The sequence below is a fragment of the Ixodes scapularis genome, unplaced genomic scaffold, assembly GCF_016920785.2.
Source record: "Ixodes scapularis isolate PalLabHiFi unplaced genomic scaffold, ASM1692078v2 PGA_scaffold2__306_contigs__length_199485367, whole genome shotgun sequence".
Classification (NCBI taxonomy): Eukaryota; Metazoa; Arthropoda; class Arachnida; order Ixodida; family Ixodidae; genus Ixodes; species Ixodes scapularis.
Window position 1 is genome coordinate 63,205,516 of NW_024609857.1, and position 19,365 is coordinate 63,224,880.

Consider the following 19,365-nt stretch of genomic DNA (forward strand, 5'->3'; position numbering starts at 1 on the left):
TAAAGCGCTACCATGCCCTTGACATCCCAATTAGCCCAGCATTCTGCATTGACAAATAAGATATCAAATGCGACATGCTCAGCTAGGGTTGTAATATCGGATCGCTCTGGACAAACACTTTTGTACACATATATCCTATCCTCGGAATTCGGTAGACATCTCCACAAGTCACAGTAACATGTTCGCTTATCACGCTGTCGGTGTCTTTCCTCTTTGGGTACCGTAGGACCGCAGCGCGAAGATGTAAGTACTAGCAGAGCCGCCTGGTACGTATGCCGGAGAGCACACAGGGACCATGGCGCCCGATAAAGTAAAATATACAGGCCATCTACTCAACGCACACCATACAGTAATACGTTTTCTGTTAATAAGCTCATTTGGATAAGAAATCAGTCGATTGATCATACTTAATTATGCTGAAGCTTTGATGTCGAGATGGAGGGCGTGAAATCTCCATGGCCATTCTCCGGAACCTAGGAGCTAAGGCTCATGCAGGAATACTTAAGAAATAATCGTTAGAAATTATTTGAAAGTAAACAGATGAAACCTGATCAGATAGTTTTATTGATTATTTAATAAACTTATCGGCGCATTCGATTGTAACATGCGTTACGTACTATTTCCAACTCTAGCATGCCCTTGTGATCACGTAGCTCGTGCGTACTGAGGTGCATAACATAACTATATGAGCGAATGGTGTTTTAACGAACGACTATTTAGCGAATAGAAATCCTTTGAGCGAATGGACGTTTCCGCGAATGACCGTTTAAGCGGTCATTCGTCCGCTTAAGCGGTCATCAAGACAGACCACCTTTTGATATCAATCCCTCGTGGTAAATAAATGCAATATGAAGTTCGAGGGTGCCACGCCTAGGGTTCACCGCCAAGGGTTCGGCAAGCCAGGCTACTAGCACAGAGCCATTCGCCAGTGCGGAGTGCAAGCTTGTCTTCTACTTGTACAGTGGTTGCGATGATGTCAGAACGCCGAGCTCTTGTTGGCTGATTAAAAGATAATAGTGGGTAGACCTCGAGGTACCTAGAAATGAGGTCTGCCTACAATCTTTCAGTCAAAGCCAATCGGAGCTCAGCGTCGATCTGATGTCCATGCAACTCCTGCGCAAGAAGCAGACGACTTGGTCTGGTTTCGTTTTCGTTCGCTAAAACATCGTACGATGAAGTAAATGCCTTCCCGTATACTGAATGTCCATTTTGTCGACTAAATATTTTGTGATACTTAATTTTTTGATTAAATTATCGCTCTAGGTTGTTTAAATAATATTTGCTGCTTTTGCTGGCTTGGAATGCCTGCATTTTACCAATTTTACCGCCAAGAAGAAATTGTCTCATATGTTATCCAATCCAATCCGATCCGATCCGGCGTACGCACATGGTGCCAGTTGTTGTCACCGGGTCTGTGGATGATTGCTGGTGTCTCTTCGTTTCATTTGAGTAGCTAAAGGCTTTGATCGGGTCAACATGTCTGGCACGAAGCGGAAGCAGTACTTGGAGCCTGGAAATGAATTTGTGCTACCGAAAGCAACTGCCTGGCGCAAGCAAATGAAGAAAAACTACGATGGAACTGCGGATGAAACCGATGAACCCGTAAGTTAGAATCGTTTGCCGAAGATATGAATAGACGATTTGGTAAATTTCCCAATTACCAAGGGCTAGCAGCGAGTATAGTTACACGAGCTGCACGCGCTTGCCTTGCACATTGTTAGACGCTTTACGTCAGCGTCTATCGATCTTTCCGATAAAGAGCTTAAGTCGGTGCCATTTGCAGCGTTCGTGCGTATGGCGCGTGCTCTGCTCGCTTTTCCAAGCGACGAACACGCACGGGCTGGACTGTTAGTCAGCACGTCTGGACTGTGACATTTGTAAACATTGGAATCGTCTACAGACGATGCCGCTGTTTACAAATGTCACAGTCCACATGGGCTCGATCAGACCACCGAGCGCGTGCTTAACACTGGGGCGTGCCAGAGAATGCTCGTGCGAAATGCACAGACACGGCAATGAATGCTCCCTGAGACGCTGGTATGGAAAGGTTTATTGTTCGGCTCATCTTAGCATGACCTATTGTTGACCGCACGTGCCTGAGGAGGGAGATAATCGTTTTGAATGACGCCTGGGCGGCTGCACTGCAGTCGTGCGGCGCGAGCGTCAGTCGGGGTCAGGCTGTCTCGCGCTAGCACGGCTTCTCCGGTTAGCCCATGCTAGGGTGAGACGAAGTAGGGGGTGCCGAGCGTTAAGGGGGATATGCAACATTTTCAGTTCGCTTTTCCATACATTCTGCAAGTATAGTCCAATGTAATGCACCGAGCCAGAAGTTTCGTTGTTGCCGTATAAGCTCAAGAGTAAAACATATATTTTCTTCTTGCCTTCGCGAAACTTGGTTACGCGGTCCAGGGCCATAGGGTTGCGTAGTCACAGGGTATCTTGTTCACCCTTCAGGTGTCAGCACAGCGAAGGCCATAAGCTCGAGCTAGCCCACACTCCTTGCTTAGAAATGTTTCCCCCTAAAGCAAGCACTCGCTCCAGAAAAGCCCGCTTCAAAGCTACGATCATGTGCATGTAGCTTCCACTGCCCTGTAAATGGGGTGTGGTGGAGCCATGGCGTCAGCCCCAAGGGCCCCCAGCCGAATGCATCTTGTGGGTTGGGCATGAGCAGTGCGTCATTACACTGCTCAGGCTCTGGAACAACGATAGTCTGTGTAGAGATATGGGTTAGAGCTTATGTCCAATCATTGCGATGAGGGAAATAACCAAAATCTAACAATGTCCTGGCAGAGCACGTGTCCTTTACATTGCCAAACCTAGCGCATGGCTGTGACGAACAGGGGGGCATAAAAGCGTGTCACGAGATCGGGTGGCCGCTTGATCGGGCATGCGAGTTGAGGGGGTGAAAAGTAATATTTTTTCTTAATTTTTTTTCAATTTCTGCTAGTATGCAGATAGAAGCACTAACACTCTTTTCGCTTATTATGAGTCTCAAGGATTCTTTCTATACAGTATATGGCGAAAGTGAGAAAATAGTTGGACAGTCCCTTTAAAGCCCCCTACAAGGGTGCTCCTGTCAAGCATTCCAGTGCGGTTCCTTAGCCAAGAACATTTTTATACTAAATTGCCTGATTTTGAGTGTCCCGGCCATGCTTTCAATATTATTTTCTCACTTATGAAATTAGCATGCCTGGTTTTCTTCGAGTGTATGCACCAGCCAACATTACTAAAACTACTTTGGTGTACACACTTACAAGCATGGCCTGTTGGTGCCACCGTCTTACTAGCTGGGGTGCGCTTCGGGACATGCCATGCACACCCCAACAAGCGAGGTGGCGGCGCCTACTGTTACTAAAGGGAGTACGCTTTTATGCATCGATGCTCTTTTCTGTTTACCGCCAGGCAACCAAATGCTCGCCACTACTCTGCTTCACTAGCATCTCTCTAGCCACCATACTTAGTGCAGCTACTCTAACGCCTCTAAAGCTTAGGTAACAAAATGGCTGCCGCTACTCTGCTTCACTAGTAACTGCCGAGTCACCATACCTTAGTTTCGCTACTCTGAAATGAAGCTTATTCATTGGTTTTAGCGGTGCCCAAAGGCCACGCCTGCAAGCGTGTATACACTCCGTGCGGGAACTATAGGGGGCGCTTTGAAAAACGCGCGCAGCGCCGCTAGCGGAGGAGCTGGCGTTCGATCGCGAGGCGCGTTCAGCAGCCCGCGGCGCCTTTTCGCATGCCAAGCAGTGGCGGCGGAAACGCGCACGGACGAAACTTTTGCTTTTTGAGCCGATACGTTGTGGGTGACGTTGCACGAGTGCTGGGGCAGACCTAAAAAGGAAATTTAGCTGTTCTCCACTTCTTATATATTGAGTTTGAGTCGATATTAGCGGTAATTTCGCTAGTTGCGGCCAAAAAAGGAGTTGGAGCAATGTTTCGAAAAGCAAGACGGCCGCCACCATAATTGCTCTGAGTGGGAAATTTGTTTCGCTCGTCGCTGTAAACGTAGGACTGCTGGAACGATGATATTGGAGGCGAGTGAGATGTTCACTAAGTTTGCGCACGAAGTGTGCCAAGTTTCATTAAGACAGCAGGTGTGAAAGTTAGGTTTCTAACGAATAAAGAAATAAAGCTTTACGGGATATCCAACATTGGACCCAAAATGTTGTGTTATAACCAGGCTTTGCAAAGTGAAGATTTGGGCACACAGGTGCTTGGACTTGACAGTAACATGACACAGCACTTATTATGCCAAAGAAAGGTGGCATAGAGAAACCAGGTGAAAATTTGGTTTTGGCGGCGTAACTCAATGGAAACCGGTTTTGACCATGAAAAGGCTGTCAAGAGAATACCACTGGTCGGGGGAGGTGGAGACTTTAGATGTAGGAAGGGACTAGTGGACTGTACGTCCAATTGAAACAACTTTACGAAAGGTGGTTCCAAACCCGAGAAAACAAAGTTGTCGGCCAACACACGGTTTGGCCGCCAAGGGCTTTTGCGGTCAGCTGTTGTGTAATAACCTGTTGTGCGAGGTGCTGATTTTCGGCGCACAGGTACTTTGACATGGCCGTCACTTGGCACAACACTCATAACAAAAATAGTTGGCGTAGCGAAACCAGCTGGAAATTTAGCTTGGGCGGCGTAACTAAATCGGAACCATGGCTTTGACCGTGAAAGGCTGTCAGATAATACCACTCATCGTGGGAGGTGCACACTTTACAGGTAGGAAGGGACCAGTGGACGGTACTTCCAGTTCGAACCACTTTGCGATAGGTGGCTCTAAGCCGAGAAAAAAAAATATTGTCTACAAAACTCGGGGTGTCAGCGTTTCCACATCCAAAAGGAGGCTGATCAAGAAAGAAAGCACACCACATAAACTTCCATACTCAAACGCCGATTCTCCAGTGATTCCGAGTTTCATTGTTGTTTTCTTTAGATTTATATTTGTCCTTTTTTTTTTTTACCGTTCGAATCTTTCTTCATGAAGTACAGATTGCGTGCCATACTTGTCCGGAAATATCATCGACACGTACGATGGGGACGAAACTTCTTTGGAGGGCATTCCTCCAACGAAATTGGCACTGCATACCCGCGAGTGTGGGATGGCATTTCAGTTCGTCCCGTCGGCGCTCACACACGTAGGCGTCACTGGTACGAAAACAAACGCAGAGCGCAAAGCGGCAGTGTAGAATATGTCAGCCGTGCCGACACAGCGGCAGACATGATCGGGAGACCAAATTTCTCGCGTCGTACGGCACGGGTCCATCGTTGTCGCTGTCCCACAAAACATCGGCGAGGTGAAAAACTGTGAAGCTTTGTCTCCACGAGATACGACGCATAACTATTGAAGCACTTAATGACGCAGCACAGGCTGCACTTCACGCTGTGAACCCAGCGCAACCGCACCGCTCCGACTTCAATGCGTACCAACGTACACGGCGTGGTTTCGGTTTCGTTTTCTCTGGGGTTCTCACTGCCAATCTTCGGTACCGGCCGCGCGGCGGCGCGCCAGTCGCGTCGCACGGAGTGTATAGCTGTGCAAGTTTTTATTAAGCGACTTCTGGTCGCCATGACACGGATCCCTGGACACCTGCGGTGCAAGTTTGGTTTGCATGGTTCAATGAGGACATAAACCAATTTTCAGACTTTGTCCAAATGAATGTGGCAGTTACTCTTTATCGCAAAGTACTTCTATCTCTGATAGTCATACAAATGGCCAAAAGAAAGTAGACATTATCCAAGAGGTTCAAATGCTCGTGCCCAAAAAAGATTATGACGAAATTGGCCGAAAATCGGCCTAGCCAGCGCTCTGGTTAATGAGGTGCTGTTACGATTTTATTCCAGGACAGCTCACCTCTCTCCCAGGTACCTGGGACCCCTAACCAAGCACCACTGCTGGTATGTATTTTTTCGGTTGGTTAATTCAAAAGTAAACCTTTGGTACATTCATACTTTCGCCCCATCTTCTCACAAAAAACAAAACAAAAAACAAGCCGGTCTGATAAAAAAAAATGTTCTTTTAATGTAAGACTTGTCAAGATATTAGGCACTCGAGAAAACCAGACCTCAGCCTTGAATCTTTATTATTGCAAAAGCATTAACTGTCCGATGGAGCGAGCCGACGTCGTCAGCTGCGCCAAACAGCTCCTAAATTCCCCTGTCCCAATGGAGCGAAGCGAAACCACAACCTGAAGCATCCCAGCTTTGAACCCGTGCAAAAAGCCACGCAAAATGGCAGATAAATTCACCTTTATAAAAGGAGCGAAATGAAGCCAACCTCTGATGGATTACTCTCTTATTGGCTGGTGCACATCATCAAGGGACGAGGCACCCATTGGCTCTCGTGCGGCGTGGTTGCAAAAACCACCACCAGAGAAGCCCTCTGTATGGCGGCGCAGTGCTTGCAGCGGCCCGGCGAGGTGCAGCGGTGCGGGCCTGGCTGCCTGGCCACAGAGCCCTTTCGGGCGAACTCGGAGGAGGTTGTACAGTCAATTTCAGCGTGGCTCACAAGAGCATGCGCTCGACCGTTGGCCGCTACTTTGGCAGTACTGAAACGTGACTGCCCACGCTACTACACCGCAGACAAACTAAGGGAGCGAAAGAATGACATTCATGCTTTTGCAACTCATAAGTGCTTAGATGTCCTCGAACATTTTTTTGCCACTTTCTGTTCACATTGCATCTATTGAAATAAATGCACCGTGAAAGTGTTTGCTACTTGACGTCACAACACTGCCTCGGCCCTGAGGGTATAATAAATGCTTCGGCCCTGAGGGTATAATAAATAAATAAATAAATAAATATGATCCTTCTGCATAGTAAAGTCCGTCTGCTACGGTCACCCTCACTATGGCTAAACAGATGCACGCCTTGACCCAGCGTCTGAAACGCCCTCAACCGAGCACCATTTTCTAAAAGTGGAGTGGCGTTTCACGCTGAGAGCAGGAAGCAGTTGTCTCGGCTGCCAGCATACTCCCCTCATATAGTAGCCTAGCTTGCCAAACCCTTGGCAGCTCTGATGAGGCTGCAAACTCACATTGGAGATTAGTATGCATTTTACCTGACATGCGTCCTGTGGCACCAGTGCTAGCACCTCATGCAAGCTACCCAATGCTGGTAGGCATGTCAAGCACACCTGCACTGCCAACTGTTTTGCGCATTTTGTGATAATGCAGATCTTTCGATCAAGAGCAACGAGTACATTTTCTTGATGTGTTGATGTCCCCTTGCTTTTCACGCAGCAGCCAAGGTCACATGAAATATGAAGATATATTTTATGCTTAAAACACTTCAGCCGAGTGAGGAGGCGAGTGGCATTGCACTTTGGATCACCACACAGACTTGCTGAATAGCAAAAGCGTACAACTTCTTTTACAGTTGAGCGCTACACCAGTCACGCTTTTCTTAAGCTAAGCTGATTAGGTGAGGTCGATAATAGATGCAGCAAGGTTCTTTGTTGTGCTCGCCCCCTTCTACCGTTGTCGCGCTTGGGGGCTGCTGTTGATTAGGGTCTTGGAAGTTCGTTGTAGTCTGGTCACTCTTGTGATATGGACAGGCAGGGTGTTGGAACAAAAAGATTTTTGTTGTTTGGTTTCAGTTTCATTTCATACAAAAATGTTCCGTTCTGGTTAGACTCCAAAACAAAAAAAGAATAATTTGTAACAATTTTTGTTTTCATGCAAGAAAAAAAAAAATAGAAATGAGAACAAATATTTGAGGAGAAAACTTAACATTGATTTTTATTGAAAAGTAGATCATTAAACAGCTCTAGCAAGCAGTGGTGTCACAAGGGGGGACGGGGGGTGTCGGCCGCCCTGGGTGCAGCGCTCGGGGGGGCTGTCGCAGCGGGCCACGCGAGAGCGGAGGGTGTTGCGGCGTACTACCGCCGCAGGTGCCGCTGACCCTCGTTACGCCACTGCTAGCAAGACAAGTGCGCTCTTCAGGCACGCAGGCAGGATTTTATTTTGAGGGCGGGATCCCGCTCATGGTAAACCGCCAAAGATGGGAGAGAGGAGGTCCCAGCAAAACTGAAAATTTTGCTATAGATGGGGGGGGGGAGCCTGCCTCCCCCGCCTTTCCCCCCTGCTACGTGCCTGGCGCACTTATTGCAACAATCGAAAGTAGAAGATTCAAGGTAAAAGACACTGCAAGGAAGAATGGCTTGTGGCACTGAGCATGATCCCACTCCCAATCACATTTGACGACCGCAGTGGAGTGCTCTGTATATTAAAGCCATGCTTTTCTAGTCGGCAGTCCGGCGTCAACTGGAGACCTCCGGAACAAAGAGCATGCACAGGCAAAGCCCGGCAACCCATACTGTGGGAAGGATTCAATTGCACTTGAGTTTTTCAAGATACCTCAAATATTGTGTGTACCAAGGTGCTTGCTATTTCATGGAATAGATTCCCTTAGTGAAGCAATCACTTTTTTTTATTCCAGGAACCCTCATCTGCTTCCCAGGAACCTGGGACCTCTAACCAAGCCCCACTGCTAGTACGTATTTTTCAGAATTGGCTCATTTAAAAGTGCACCTTTGGGCACTGATGATAAAAGTGGTATCTTGTTAATACTGAGAGCCCCAGATGAGTCGGACCCTACTGACCCTGCAAATATAGGCAGCAAAAGTGGCTTTGGCATCACATAACAGGAATTGGTTCCCCTTGCATCCACATTTTGTTGATGCTCGGCATCTTGGTCATCAACTCTTGGCGCATTTAGAGCGAGGGCAAATGTGGCCACCTGCATAACTATGCTCTAGTGATTCCATGCGTCCCCGCAGCATTCATGGTGGTGGTTATACAGGGTGTTTGTGGAAACGCACGCCAAATCACTCCTACTGAATCTATGCATCACACAGAAAATCTACGCATCACATCATATCCTACTAAATCTACGCACAAGCAGTCCACAATAGCCTTCTCATATCACTAAAATGGTAACCATATTGCTTTGTAATATTTTTGAAGGCTAAAAGCAACCTTTTATAATTAACTCATGAAGTGATTAAAAGGGCACTGAAGACTTTTTTTTAAGATGCATGTTTTTGTTGTATTATGTAGTAGGGGGGTGCAAGTTAACATGTGTTCGCTATTTAGACACTGCTGCAAACTAAGTTTCCCCTTGCCTTTTTGTGCGGGAGCGATGTGTCTGCTCGTCTGCTTCCCGAAAAATTCACTTGCAACACTTGTGGAAGACATTTTCTTTCTCGTGCCAGTGGGTTCCGTCTGGAATTTCTTATGGTCTGTGGAACATTAACGCTCTAATATGCCTGCGTGTTGACTTCCTGTTTGGGTCAATCTGCGAGGGAACCATCACTCATGATTGGCTGACTAGCACCTTTGTCATTCAGCTTTGTTCAAATGCACTGGCACCACCCCTTTGTGTTCAGCAAAAATTAAAAAAAAGGGGCATTTCGCAAACTGATCGCATTCTTAATAGGAAAATAGGCTCGGCATGGTTGTGATCTTTAGATTTTTAGGATGCTTAGATTAAATAGAATGAGTTATCACTATGGATAGACACTCTCAATAACCTCTTAGTGCCCCTTTGATATTTTCACTTGCTCAGTTATTGGCACACAATATATTCCCTGATATGTTAGACACGGTGTCAAACACATGGGCAGACATGCATTAATACTGAAATTCGGATATCTTTGTCAGCCGTAAATTCATTCTGGAAAGTTTCGTGCTCTCAATTTATGTTGTTATCGAAGAAAGTCTTCATTGGAGATTTATATGATGTACATGGAGGTTATATGTGCACCCTGCTTACATTGGAAGTTTTTGTTTTCAGTCTCAGGAAACTGAGTACTCCAGCACCCAGCCAGATGACCCGGTGGACAACACAACGGTGAGTGTAGTTAAAAAGTTAAAACCCAAACAAAAAGGCTTTTTGTAACATTTCTTATTTATGGCTGGTTTATGTTGAATTTGAAACCAAGAAAAACAGTGCGTGTATAAACAGAAAGCAGTTAAACTTGCTGTAGTAGTGTTTCTGACCTAATTAGGTAATGAGGTATTAATTAGTAAAAAGTTGGAGCATTTTCAAAAGAAAGTGGCTGAAAATGCATCTTCATTTCCAGATTTTTTTTTAGAGAAACCAGCAAACTGAACTATTGAACATGCCTCTCCCTTCTTAAAAGGCACCTGCAAAGATTTCTGGGGTGCGTGTGGCTACATTCACTGCACTCTCCTCGGTGCTTGGGAATTTTGCTAATCGTCTATTGCTCTGTTTGATTTCACATTTCTGGTATAGCAGTGTCCTCTAAAGCAAGGACTGTTTGTTGATTTTGTGAAATTGTGCTATATTTGGCTTTATAAATTCATGTCATTTTTGTTGCACAGGATTCCTCCTTGTCTGAATCTTCAGAAGACGACTTCGATTCAGAAGAGTCAAGTGAAGACGACACATTCCATGACGCCTCCGATGAGGAGCCTGTCTGTGGAATGGAAGGAAGTGTGCCATCCAATGATGAACGTGTTTGTAGTGGGGGGGTGACTAAAGCGGAAGCCCTCATTTTGATTATTTTGTTTGTAATCCGCAGCGGGCTTTCAATGACTGGGTTGAAGGACGCCTTGTTTCTGGTAAACACCTTGTTTGGAAGGCCGGTTGTGCCTAGCTCCCTCTATATGTTTGAGAAGTCTCTAAACTTCTGTAAGAATTTCGATCTCGTTTATTATTGTTTATCTTGTTCTGTTGAATTGACCTCCACTGTTCAGAAGGACATACAGAAGTGCCGGATTTGTAAAAAGTTGTTTGACGTTAGGAAATCTGATGGATCTGGTTTTTTTTTTGACAGCCTCATTAGCGTCTCAGCTGAAAAGTGTTCTGGAGAGTTTTTCTGATCACAGCTTCTTAACTACAAGGTTTAATCGACCAAGCAACACATTTTCTGACATATGTGATGGACATATGTACAAGGACTTATGTAAAAAATTCTCAGTTCTCGGAAATCCCAATAACATTTCTTTTACCTTTAACACAGATGGGTGCCCAGTCTTTAAAAGTAAAAATTGCTCTATCTGGCCACTTCAACTTATTATAAATGAACTCCCGGTCTTTGAGAGGTTTAGGAATGTCATCCTTTCTAGTGTGTGGTTCGGAAAGAATCACCCTCCAATGGAGCTGTACATGAAAAGCTTTGTGCAACAGTGTAAGGTTCTGTGTGATCAGGGGTTTGTATGGAAGCGCAACGGCACTGAGGTGCTAAGTAAGGCTTTCGCAGTATGCTGCAGTGTGGATTCGGTGGCCCGTCCTTTGTTACAAAATATGATGCAATTCAATTCTTATTTTGGTTGCGGTTGGTGCCTGCACCCTGGATCTCTCGTTAACAGGTCAATTCGCTATACGGTCTCTGCAGAGGTAGCTGATGACAGACAATCGAAAAGTGCAATCCGTGACATGCGTGAAGCTGCATCACATGGTGTTATTTGCAGAGGGTTTAAGGGTCCGTCTGCATTGCTCAACTTGCCATTTTTTAACGTTATTGAATCCTTTGTTCCAGACTACATGCATGCCGTCCTCCTCGGCGTGTCTCGTACACTTTTGAGCTTGTGGTTCGACAGCAACACCGGAGGGGGGTTTTATCTTGGAGATCCGGCAACCGTGAGGCTAGTAGATCGCAGAATGAAGGCCATCAAGCCTCCTTCTAAGCTCGGCAGGTTTCCCCGGGGGGTCAGTGAACGAAAGCTTTGGAAGGCACAAGAGTACCGGTCGTGGCTTCTGTATTATTCGTTGCCGGTCCTCTATGGCATTTTGCCAGAACCCTTCCTTGGGCACCTCGCTCTTCTTGTACACTCCATTTTTTGCCTAATTCAGGACACACTTACAGGGGACGACATCAACATGGCCCAAATTTTGTTAACGGAATTTGTGATCAAATACAATATGCTATATGGGGACATCAACATGGTTTTCAACGTCCACTTACTCCAGCACTTGGCAAAGGATGTTTTTCGTTGGGGGCCTTTGTGGACCCATTCGGCCTTCTGCTTTGAGTCGTACAATGGCGTTTTGGTTAAATCTATCAAAGGCAACCGTGGAGTAGCTATGCAGGTGTTACACAAAGCTATACTTAAACAGTCTGTAAATTTTTATGTCTTAACTAAAGGAACGGATGTAATGAAGAGATCCCTTGCATTTTTCAAGGATGAGAAAAGGTGCCACTCGGGGGACACAGTCTCTGGCGTAACTCTTTTGGGCCAAGCACAGCCGTCCAAGTTCAGTAATGCCGAAAAACGATGCATTATCACTGCCCTTGGTACAGTTCCTTCATGTCTTTCAGTCTTCTTAAGATTCATCGCTGGAGGAGTTTTGTACCATTCAGCTCAATACTCACGTCCTCAAAGAAGCGATGACACTGTTGTAGTTCTTCAAGGCGAAAAGTTCGGCATTATTCGTTCGATTTTTTCTTACAGGCTTAACAGTGCACAGGAAGTCGGTTTGATTGTGGAGGTACTCGAAGTTGAGGATGCAGCATTTTGTGGTGCTCCCCATATTGCAGTTGGGGAGTTTTCTTCCCTCGAAATGGTCGCTGTTTCAGCACTTTTGAGGAAGGCAGTGCGAGTGGATGTCGAGAACTCTTCGTTTGTTTGTAAGGTTCCCAATCTTCTGGAAATTAACTGATGCAGGCTGGGCTGCAGTCTTAATAGGTTACCAGTTTTATTTTTAATTTGTCTGCTTGTTCAGGGTGCCTTCTGAATTGCTTCTTTCAAATTCTCTGACTTTTCCAAGTTTTCGCTGACTACGGTAGAATACCGTGCATCCGCCCACACCACACTAAGCGCCCATTCCCAAATTTGTAGGATCTGAGAAAATACGGAGAGTACATTTATATGTAAAACTGATGAGCGGAGAGGGGCCCATCCGCTTTTTTTGCAATTATCTCCAAAGTTTGAGTGGGCACTTGCTTGGTATTTTACATTATGTTCAGTGCGGGTATGCCGATGCACCGTGGTGCTTCGTTGCATGCCACCATGCCACTTAAACTGGCTGTTTTTCCCGACTTCAGCTAGCTGCTTGGTGGTTTTCCCGATTATTCTGACTTTTCAAGATGTCGTAAATTCTCTAGCAATTCCCAGTTTTAGTGTTTCGGTTGCATCTTGGGGAATTTGTGTACTGTTAACGTTTGCCCCAGGTCCTCCGAGCTTTGATGCATTAACACACTTGACCACAGATCCTTCTCTTTAAATGCCATTGAGCTTCCATTTATATTTATACTTTCAATGGTAGGTGGATGTAGCCCAGAATCCCTTGCTTCTCCAGTGCAAGCTTTCCCTCCACATGTCCAGTGCTGTGGCGCGTTAACACACTTGGTCACCAATTCCTCCTAATGCCGTTGCGCTTCCATCAGGATGTTTATCAAATTACTGAATTTAAATTCCCTGACTGTTTCAGGTTTTTCCCTGACAGTTTGTGGGTCGAAGGATGGCATTTCAGCAACATTATTTAGCATATAGGTGTGCCGATGTGCAACCGTTGCACTTCATTCTGCACGGCCGTGCCACTTTCAATGGTCATTTTCCCTTATTTAACCACCTTTCAGACGGTTTTCCTGGTAACTCCCAGACTTTTCCAGATGATTTGAAATTCCCTGAAAATTCCAGGTTTTCCAGGTTGGTAGACATCCTGTTCCATGCATATTTGAGGAGTTTTTTTTTTTTTTTTCTAAGGGCCAAACTTATGTGAAGCGAAACTGAGATAAGGTGAGAATGTTTGTTTATAAAATTAGCTTTTAACTAGTCCTATAATGCAGCCACCTGCACCATGGTTTTCCTTGCATATTATGACTGATTTCAGCTTGCTGCAATTTTTGGGAATGATGCACACCCACACGTTTTCCAAATTTTAGCAAAAATTGGCTTAGTTACGGTTTGTGGACTTAGCTCATTTTGAGAAAAAATTCTGCTGTATAATCTATTTATGCTTTTAATATTGGGAGAGGATTTTGAGCCCAGAATCCCTGGCTTCTGCAATGCATGCTTTCCCTTCTCATTCTCCAAGCTGCAGTGAGGCAACACACTTGGACACCCATTCCCCATTTGAATGCCATACTTTGATGCATACTTGTGTGCATGCTTTCAATGTTCTCTTATACCCCCCTCACTCAACTTTATGCAACACTTCTCTGAAACGTGAATTCTTGTAGTATTTTATGAATATTGTGAACACATGGGCTTCACTGACACTTAGTCATTACAGTGCAAATTTGAAATATGGTATCTGATAATATGTGTAATATAGATATATGCATCTCATTCAAAGAAAACTATTTGTCCTTCTATTCGCTTTGCAGTCGAACGTCATATTCTGTGGTTTGAGAAACTGCCTTTATGTTAGATTCAGTTGCCATCCTGCCGTGGAATGATTGTTTTGTCATGTAGAGCTGTTATTGTACTTGTTTTTCTTGTCTCATTCTATGGCCATTGGATCTGCATATAAAATAAACATACAGAGTCCAGTCAAGTCCTCATTGTGCATGTTTTCCTCAGAACTGCCTATTTATACCTGTTGTTACTAATGACAACCTGTGAGTACTCATATTAACGCAGAACATATGTCTGATAAGGCCAGAACAATCCAGAACACAAGACTGGCAACTTCAGAGTAATGTTGACTAAAGAAAAACAGTCAGAATGAGCTGTGACGCATGAGCGAAAGATTCTGTAATGTATATATAGTTTCTTCTCAAAAGCATATGTGCTGGTGGGCATGAGTTAACGTAAGAAAGCAGCTGTTTTAGCTTACTGTCGCATACTAAAATGCAAGCAGCCTAGGGCTGAGTACTTTTTCACATTTTCAGCAACATGACTAGTACATAGGGTCCCTGAAGGTTTCCCACAGACTTCTTAGAGTGCTCACTGAGTATGTGTAGGATACCTACAGTCTCCCACACAGTGTCCCGCTTGTCTCATAAAGCCCATGGTCCTGATCACATGGCGTGAATTACCTAAAGCCATCGACACAATGTCCCATAGAAAGTAGTACTATACCCGCAGGATGTGTCGGTTACAAAAAGTAACCCGCACAGCCTCCCACATGTCTCGTAGACCCACAGCCCTATCCCCACATGTCTCGTAGACCCACAGCCCTATCCCCACAGGCTGTGTGGGTTACAGAAAGCAACCCACAGAGTTTCCCACATGTCCCATAGACCCACAGCCCCATCCCCACAAGGATTTTGGGAGTCCTACAGAGACCCACAGGTGTCCCATAGAGCTATGTAGGACCCCACACAAATTCTCTGTGGGTGCTCTGTGGGCATTTGGACCGGGGGAGGGCTTGGCCGGAGGAGTGAAAGGGCCTTCTCCTTATCTAGATGGCTCTGCAATTGCGCGCTGCAGCGCGATCCCTTCGCAAACGCCGACGGCTCAACGTCGCGGCTTGAATGCGCCTATGGCATGCCTTCGTAATCTATCTGCTAAGCTGTTGTCAGTTGCCAACGCCCTTTTTTAAGTGCAGAGGTCTGTTGCATGATGTAAGATGAAAATCCAGTTTGCAAACATTTTTCTTGTTGTGCGCTAGAAGTTCCTTCACAGACCACAGATGGACAACCTGTGATGGCAAGTTGAACTTATCAACAGTATCTTGAGGAAGGATTACCTGCTGGGATCAACACAGGTGGTTCTTCAGATTTTTGATGATGTGCCGAACATCGGCAAGAAAAAACATCCTTTTCGACGGATCATCTGGATGGGGCGAGCTGCAGGAAACCTTGCAGTATCTGCCAGCAATGATGCCGAATTCATTCCACATAGCCCAGTTGCCCGATTCTGTCACTTGTCACAGCAACAATGTCAGATCCAATGGCTGTGCATCGTCGAATGATATTCCTGACGACACCTGCGCAATCAGGACCACCAAATGAAGGTCCTGTAAAGTGGTAGGCTACTACTTGTTTCCATCGTGTAGACACTCCTTCAATCATAAAGACCAAGCAGTGGGTTGCTAATGTAGGAGCAGGTTTCTGAGCAGATGCCTGAGCAGGTCCCTGGGCAGGTCCCTGGGTAGATGCCTGAGCAGATCCCTGAGCAGATCCCTGAGCAGATCCCTGAGCATATCCCTGAGCAGATCCCTGAGCAGATCCCTGAGCAGATGCCTGAGCAGATTCCTGAGCAGAGCCGTGAGCGGATGCCTGAGCGGATGCCTGAGCAGATCCCTCAGCAGATGTAGGTTCGCTTCCTCCCAACGTTGTGAAGCCGCAGGAACTCTGTGTGCTGGGGTCATACTCAACTTTATCGTGAAGCTGCATTTCGTCAAGCATCAGCACTAATTTCTTTTCTTGTGCATTTTTTACCAATAGCAATTTTAACCTTCTTGTGGTCGAAAACCTCGCCCAGGACTCCAGGTTTGAACTTATCCCTTGAATGTGGCTTCGCAGGGTGCGCTCAGCCGGCAGAGGTTGCCATTGTGCACGTAAGGTACCCAGTTGATCCACCTGTAAAATATAGCTGCAGTCCCTTTTTTTATTGTAGCGGGTGACCACGCACTTCCACGGTTAGACTTCCTGCCAAGAGCACGAATTTGGATATTTTGTGAACACAGTGTGGAGTCCATCAGCGACATTCTTTGTTTCTTGGGGAAGTGCATTATTTGTTTCTGCAAACGGCTGACTTTTTGCCTGATCTGGGTCACATCATTCTGTTGCTGGGCCAACTTCTGCTGCAGTTCAACCAACTCCTGCAACCCCAGTAGTACAAACGTGCAGGCCAGCTCTGGGGCGGCGTCGGCGTTTTCCGACGTTTTCAGGTGCAACCGGAACTGGGCCGGAACCGTTTTGCAACATCAATCGGCTACGGGTAAACTGACCACACGTCCCGATTTAGGCAGGACAGGTCCCACTTTTCCGGCCGTGGTCCCGCTGTCCCACCAGTGTGCTTGTGGGACGCCGTTTTGTCCCGCTTTTGCTCCCCGAACCGCGGATAAATGAAAGATGCGGTTAAACGAAAGGGCCGCACCGGTGAGAGGGTGTTTTCTCTGATCAAGGAACAAGATATGCTCGACAAAGAAGATGCTGAAGGTTAATTGGGGTATGACATGTGAACAGTACTATGGACATAGTACACAAAAATAAATACATCGATACTCAAGAAATATTCCAATCAAATGCATTAGATAGGTTCAAGCCACACAGTATGCAAATTGCAAGAAAAGAAATGCCCACAGTGTTTACGAAATAATAAAAATGTGATATTTATTACTAAAATTTAAACTTTTCAAGCCTCGTAACACAATATCCTCCCCCCCTCCCTCCCTCCCCCCGATACGTGTCCCGCTTTGGGGCCCGAGGAATATGGTCACTTTAGCTACGGGCCGTGTGCGGAGTTCTGCGGCTGTGCCGGAAAACACCGTAGCTGGACCGGAGCCTTCCCAATGGCACAACCGTGCAGGCCGGCTCTGGGACGGCCTAGCCCTTTTTCGGCCTTTTCAGGGGCAGCCGGCACCGGGCCGGAGCCGTTTTGCAATACCGAAGGGTTACGGGCAGCGCTGGACTGTCCGCACGTTTCGCTACGAGGGCCCGTTACGAAAACCAAAGAAGGGAGACCGATATCGGTCTCTCTCTCCGGTTTCCGTAGCGGGTTATTTTAGCGAAATGTGCCGGCGTGAGGTATTTTCGCTGACCTGCATCCCTCTGTGGTAGGATCTAAAGAAAAACATTAAGCGCAGAAACTTTGACTAAACCTTTTGTTCTTTAGTGACTAGCTTATCACATGAAGAGTCGTACCAAAAAATAACTCATTTAGTTTCCCTTCTTGAGGCTCTACATGTTTTAACATATCCAGTTACGTAACTTCCAGGCTACAGCATAGTTCTTTCTTTTTACATTCCTTCGGTCGGTGTGTCAGTTCCACGAAGTGCTCTGTTTTCCATTGTAGCTCTCATCACCTTTCGACGTTTCTCCAGGCCGCCTTCTCTGTCAGATGCTCCTGACAAAATGTTTCCAATACGTTGTGCGATCCGTGTGCCGTCAGTGGAAGGAAAGCGTTTAAGCAGTACATCTGAAACACAAAGATACAGCGTTTACACCGCAGTTGTGAGCATACAGTCTCTAGCCACATAACAGTCCCATTTGAGAAGGTAGTCTCAGGCGGCGGTGTTGGAGAATGAACCTTTGTTGCAATCTCCCTCAAATTAAAGTGCATATGGTGTGGGCCGAACGCCACTGAAGAAACTGCTTTGTCGGAAGTTCTTTTTTCATATCGCGTTAGGCTGTGCCTTACAGTTGTACATATATATAACAGCAGGATGATTTCTATATGTTGCTACTATAGTGAATACTGCTTGATTAATGAGTCTGTGCGAAATAAAAAAAAAACAAAAAAAACGCGGTGGACGTGGACACAACCTTTCCATTATCTACAAACTACTCTGCTGTCTCAGTGAAAGAACAATGTTATTTTTTTGCTTGCTGTTCTTATCTTTTCGTACAAATAATTATTAATATAATCAGAAGAACTTCACGTCAAGCACAATGAATGAACTTCGGAGTAGGACTAGTTTGGTTACCATGATGATGGATGACGATAAGAACACGCACGGCTGATGCGCTTCTTTATTGCGCTGAATGAAAATGCAGCCTTCCACTAAGAAAAACTATCTGAATTTTTCTGAAATACCATCATGATTTGAGTCTTACTCATGCCGATCAAAAATGTAATTATTTCGAGATATGAGAGAAAACTGGTTTGACCTCGCATGCATTCATAGAGAGCCAGAGATTCAAAGCACTTTTTGGTGCTCATACCTTTGAGAGTGTACAGTAACATCACCTCATTTGAGATGAGTCGTTTTGTCATTATGACTACAGCATCTTTGAACGTTTCGCTTCCAAGACGTTCAAGGTAGGAGACCTGCAAGTTGAACCAGAACTGATAACAAAAAAAATCCCGGGACAAAGTATTCTACGAACGCGATCCATCTCAAAAGAGAGTTTGTGGTCCACGCGTGGGCTACAGGAAATAATTTCAACGTTACGGCCGCAACAACGGAGGCGAAGGGAGATAGGTGGGGCGCACTCAAGCTATTTGAGTCATTCATCCGCGGGGATGCGTCAGAGTGCAACAAGAACCGTGGCCTCCTCCTGAAAGTATACATGGACATTCCCGATAGGTAGGGCTGCGTTGACCGAAACTTTCTCATTTTTCTGTATGCACTGATGATGCCTTCCGGGTATGGGAAGCGAAACATGTATTGAAGTTGTTATCTCTGTTTGGTGAAATTGGTGTCCTTATTTTAATGAAAGCACATTAATATGAAGAGAAATAAGCGATAGGCGAAATAATTTTTTAAAACCCTTCTGCTGCGGTGCCGAGCTCCTGACTGAGCCCCCCTCCAGAGGAGCGAGCCTTAAGTAGGCCCGGCCCC

At 45.8% G+C, this 19,365-nt stretch overlaps 2 protein-coding genes across 6 annotated transcripts in view; both read left to right on the forward strand.

Annotated features, from left to right (window-relative positions):
* LOC120837130 overlaps positions 1-14,463 on the forward strand; it is a 213,803-nt gene extending 199,340 nt beyond the window's left edge. The window contains exons 1-5 of one of the 5 annotated variants that reach the window (XM_040206321.3): positions 1,385-1,602; positions 5,845-5,898; positions 8,440-8,493; positions 9,796-9,852; positions 10,347-14,463. In XM_040206321.3, coding sequence (XP_040062255.1) covers positions 10,777-12,627 — 1,851 coding nt within the window. In that variant the 5' untranslated portion in view covers positions 1,385-1,602; positions 5,845-5,898; positions 8,440-8,493; positions 9,796-9,852; positions 10,347-10,776 and the 3' untranslated portion in view covers positions 12,628-14,463. Of the gene's footprint in view, positions 1-1,384; positions 1,603-5,844; positions 5,899-8,083; positions 8,494-9,795; positions 9,853-10,149; positions 10,166-10,346 lie in introns of those variants that run through there. The other 4 variants (XM_042291895.1, XM_042291893.1, XM_042291894.1 and 1 more) reach the window with 4 other exon arrangements.
* LOC120835975 overlaps positions 1-19,365 on the forward strand; it is a 387,414-nt gene that overhangs the window by 354,657 nt on the left and 13,392 nt on the right. The window lies entirely within an intron of this gene.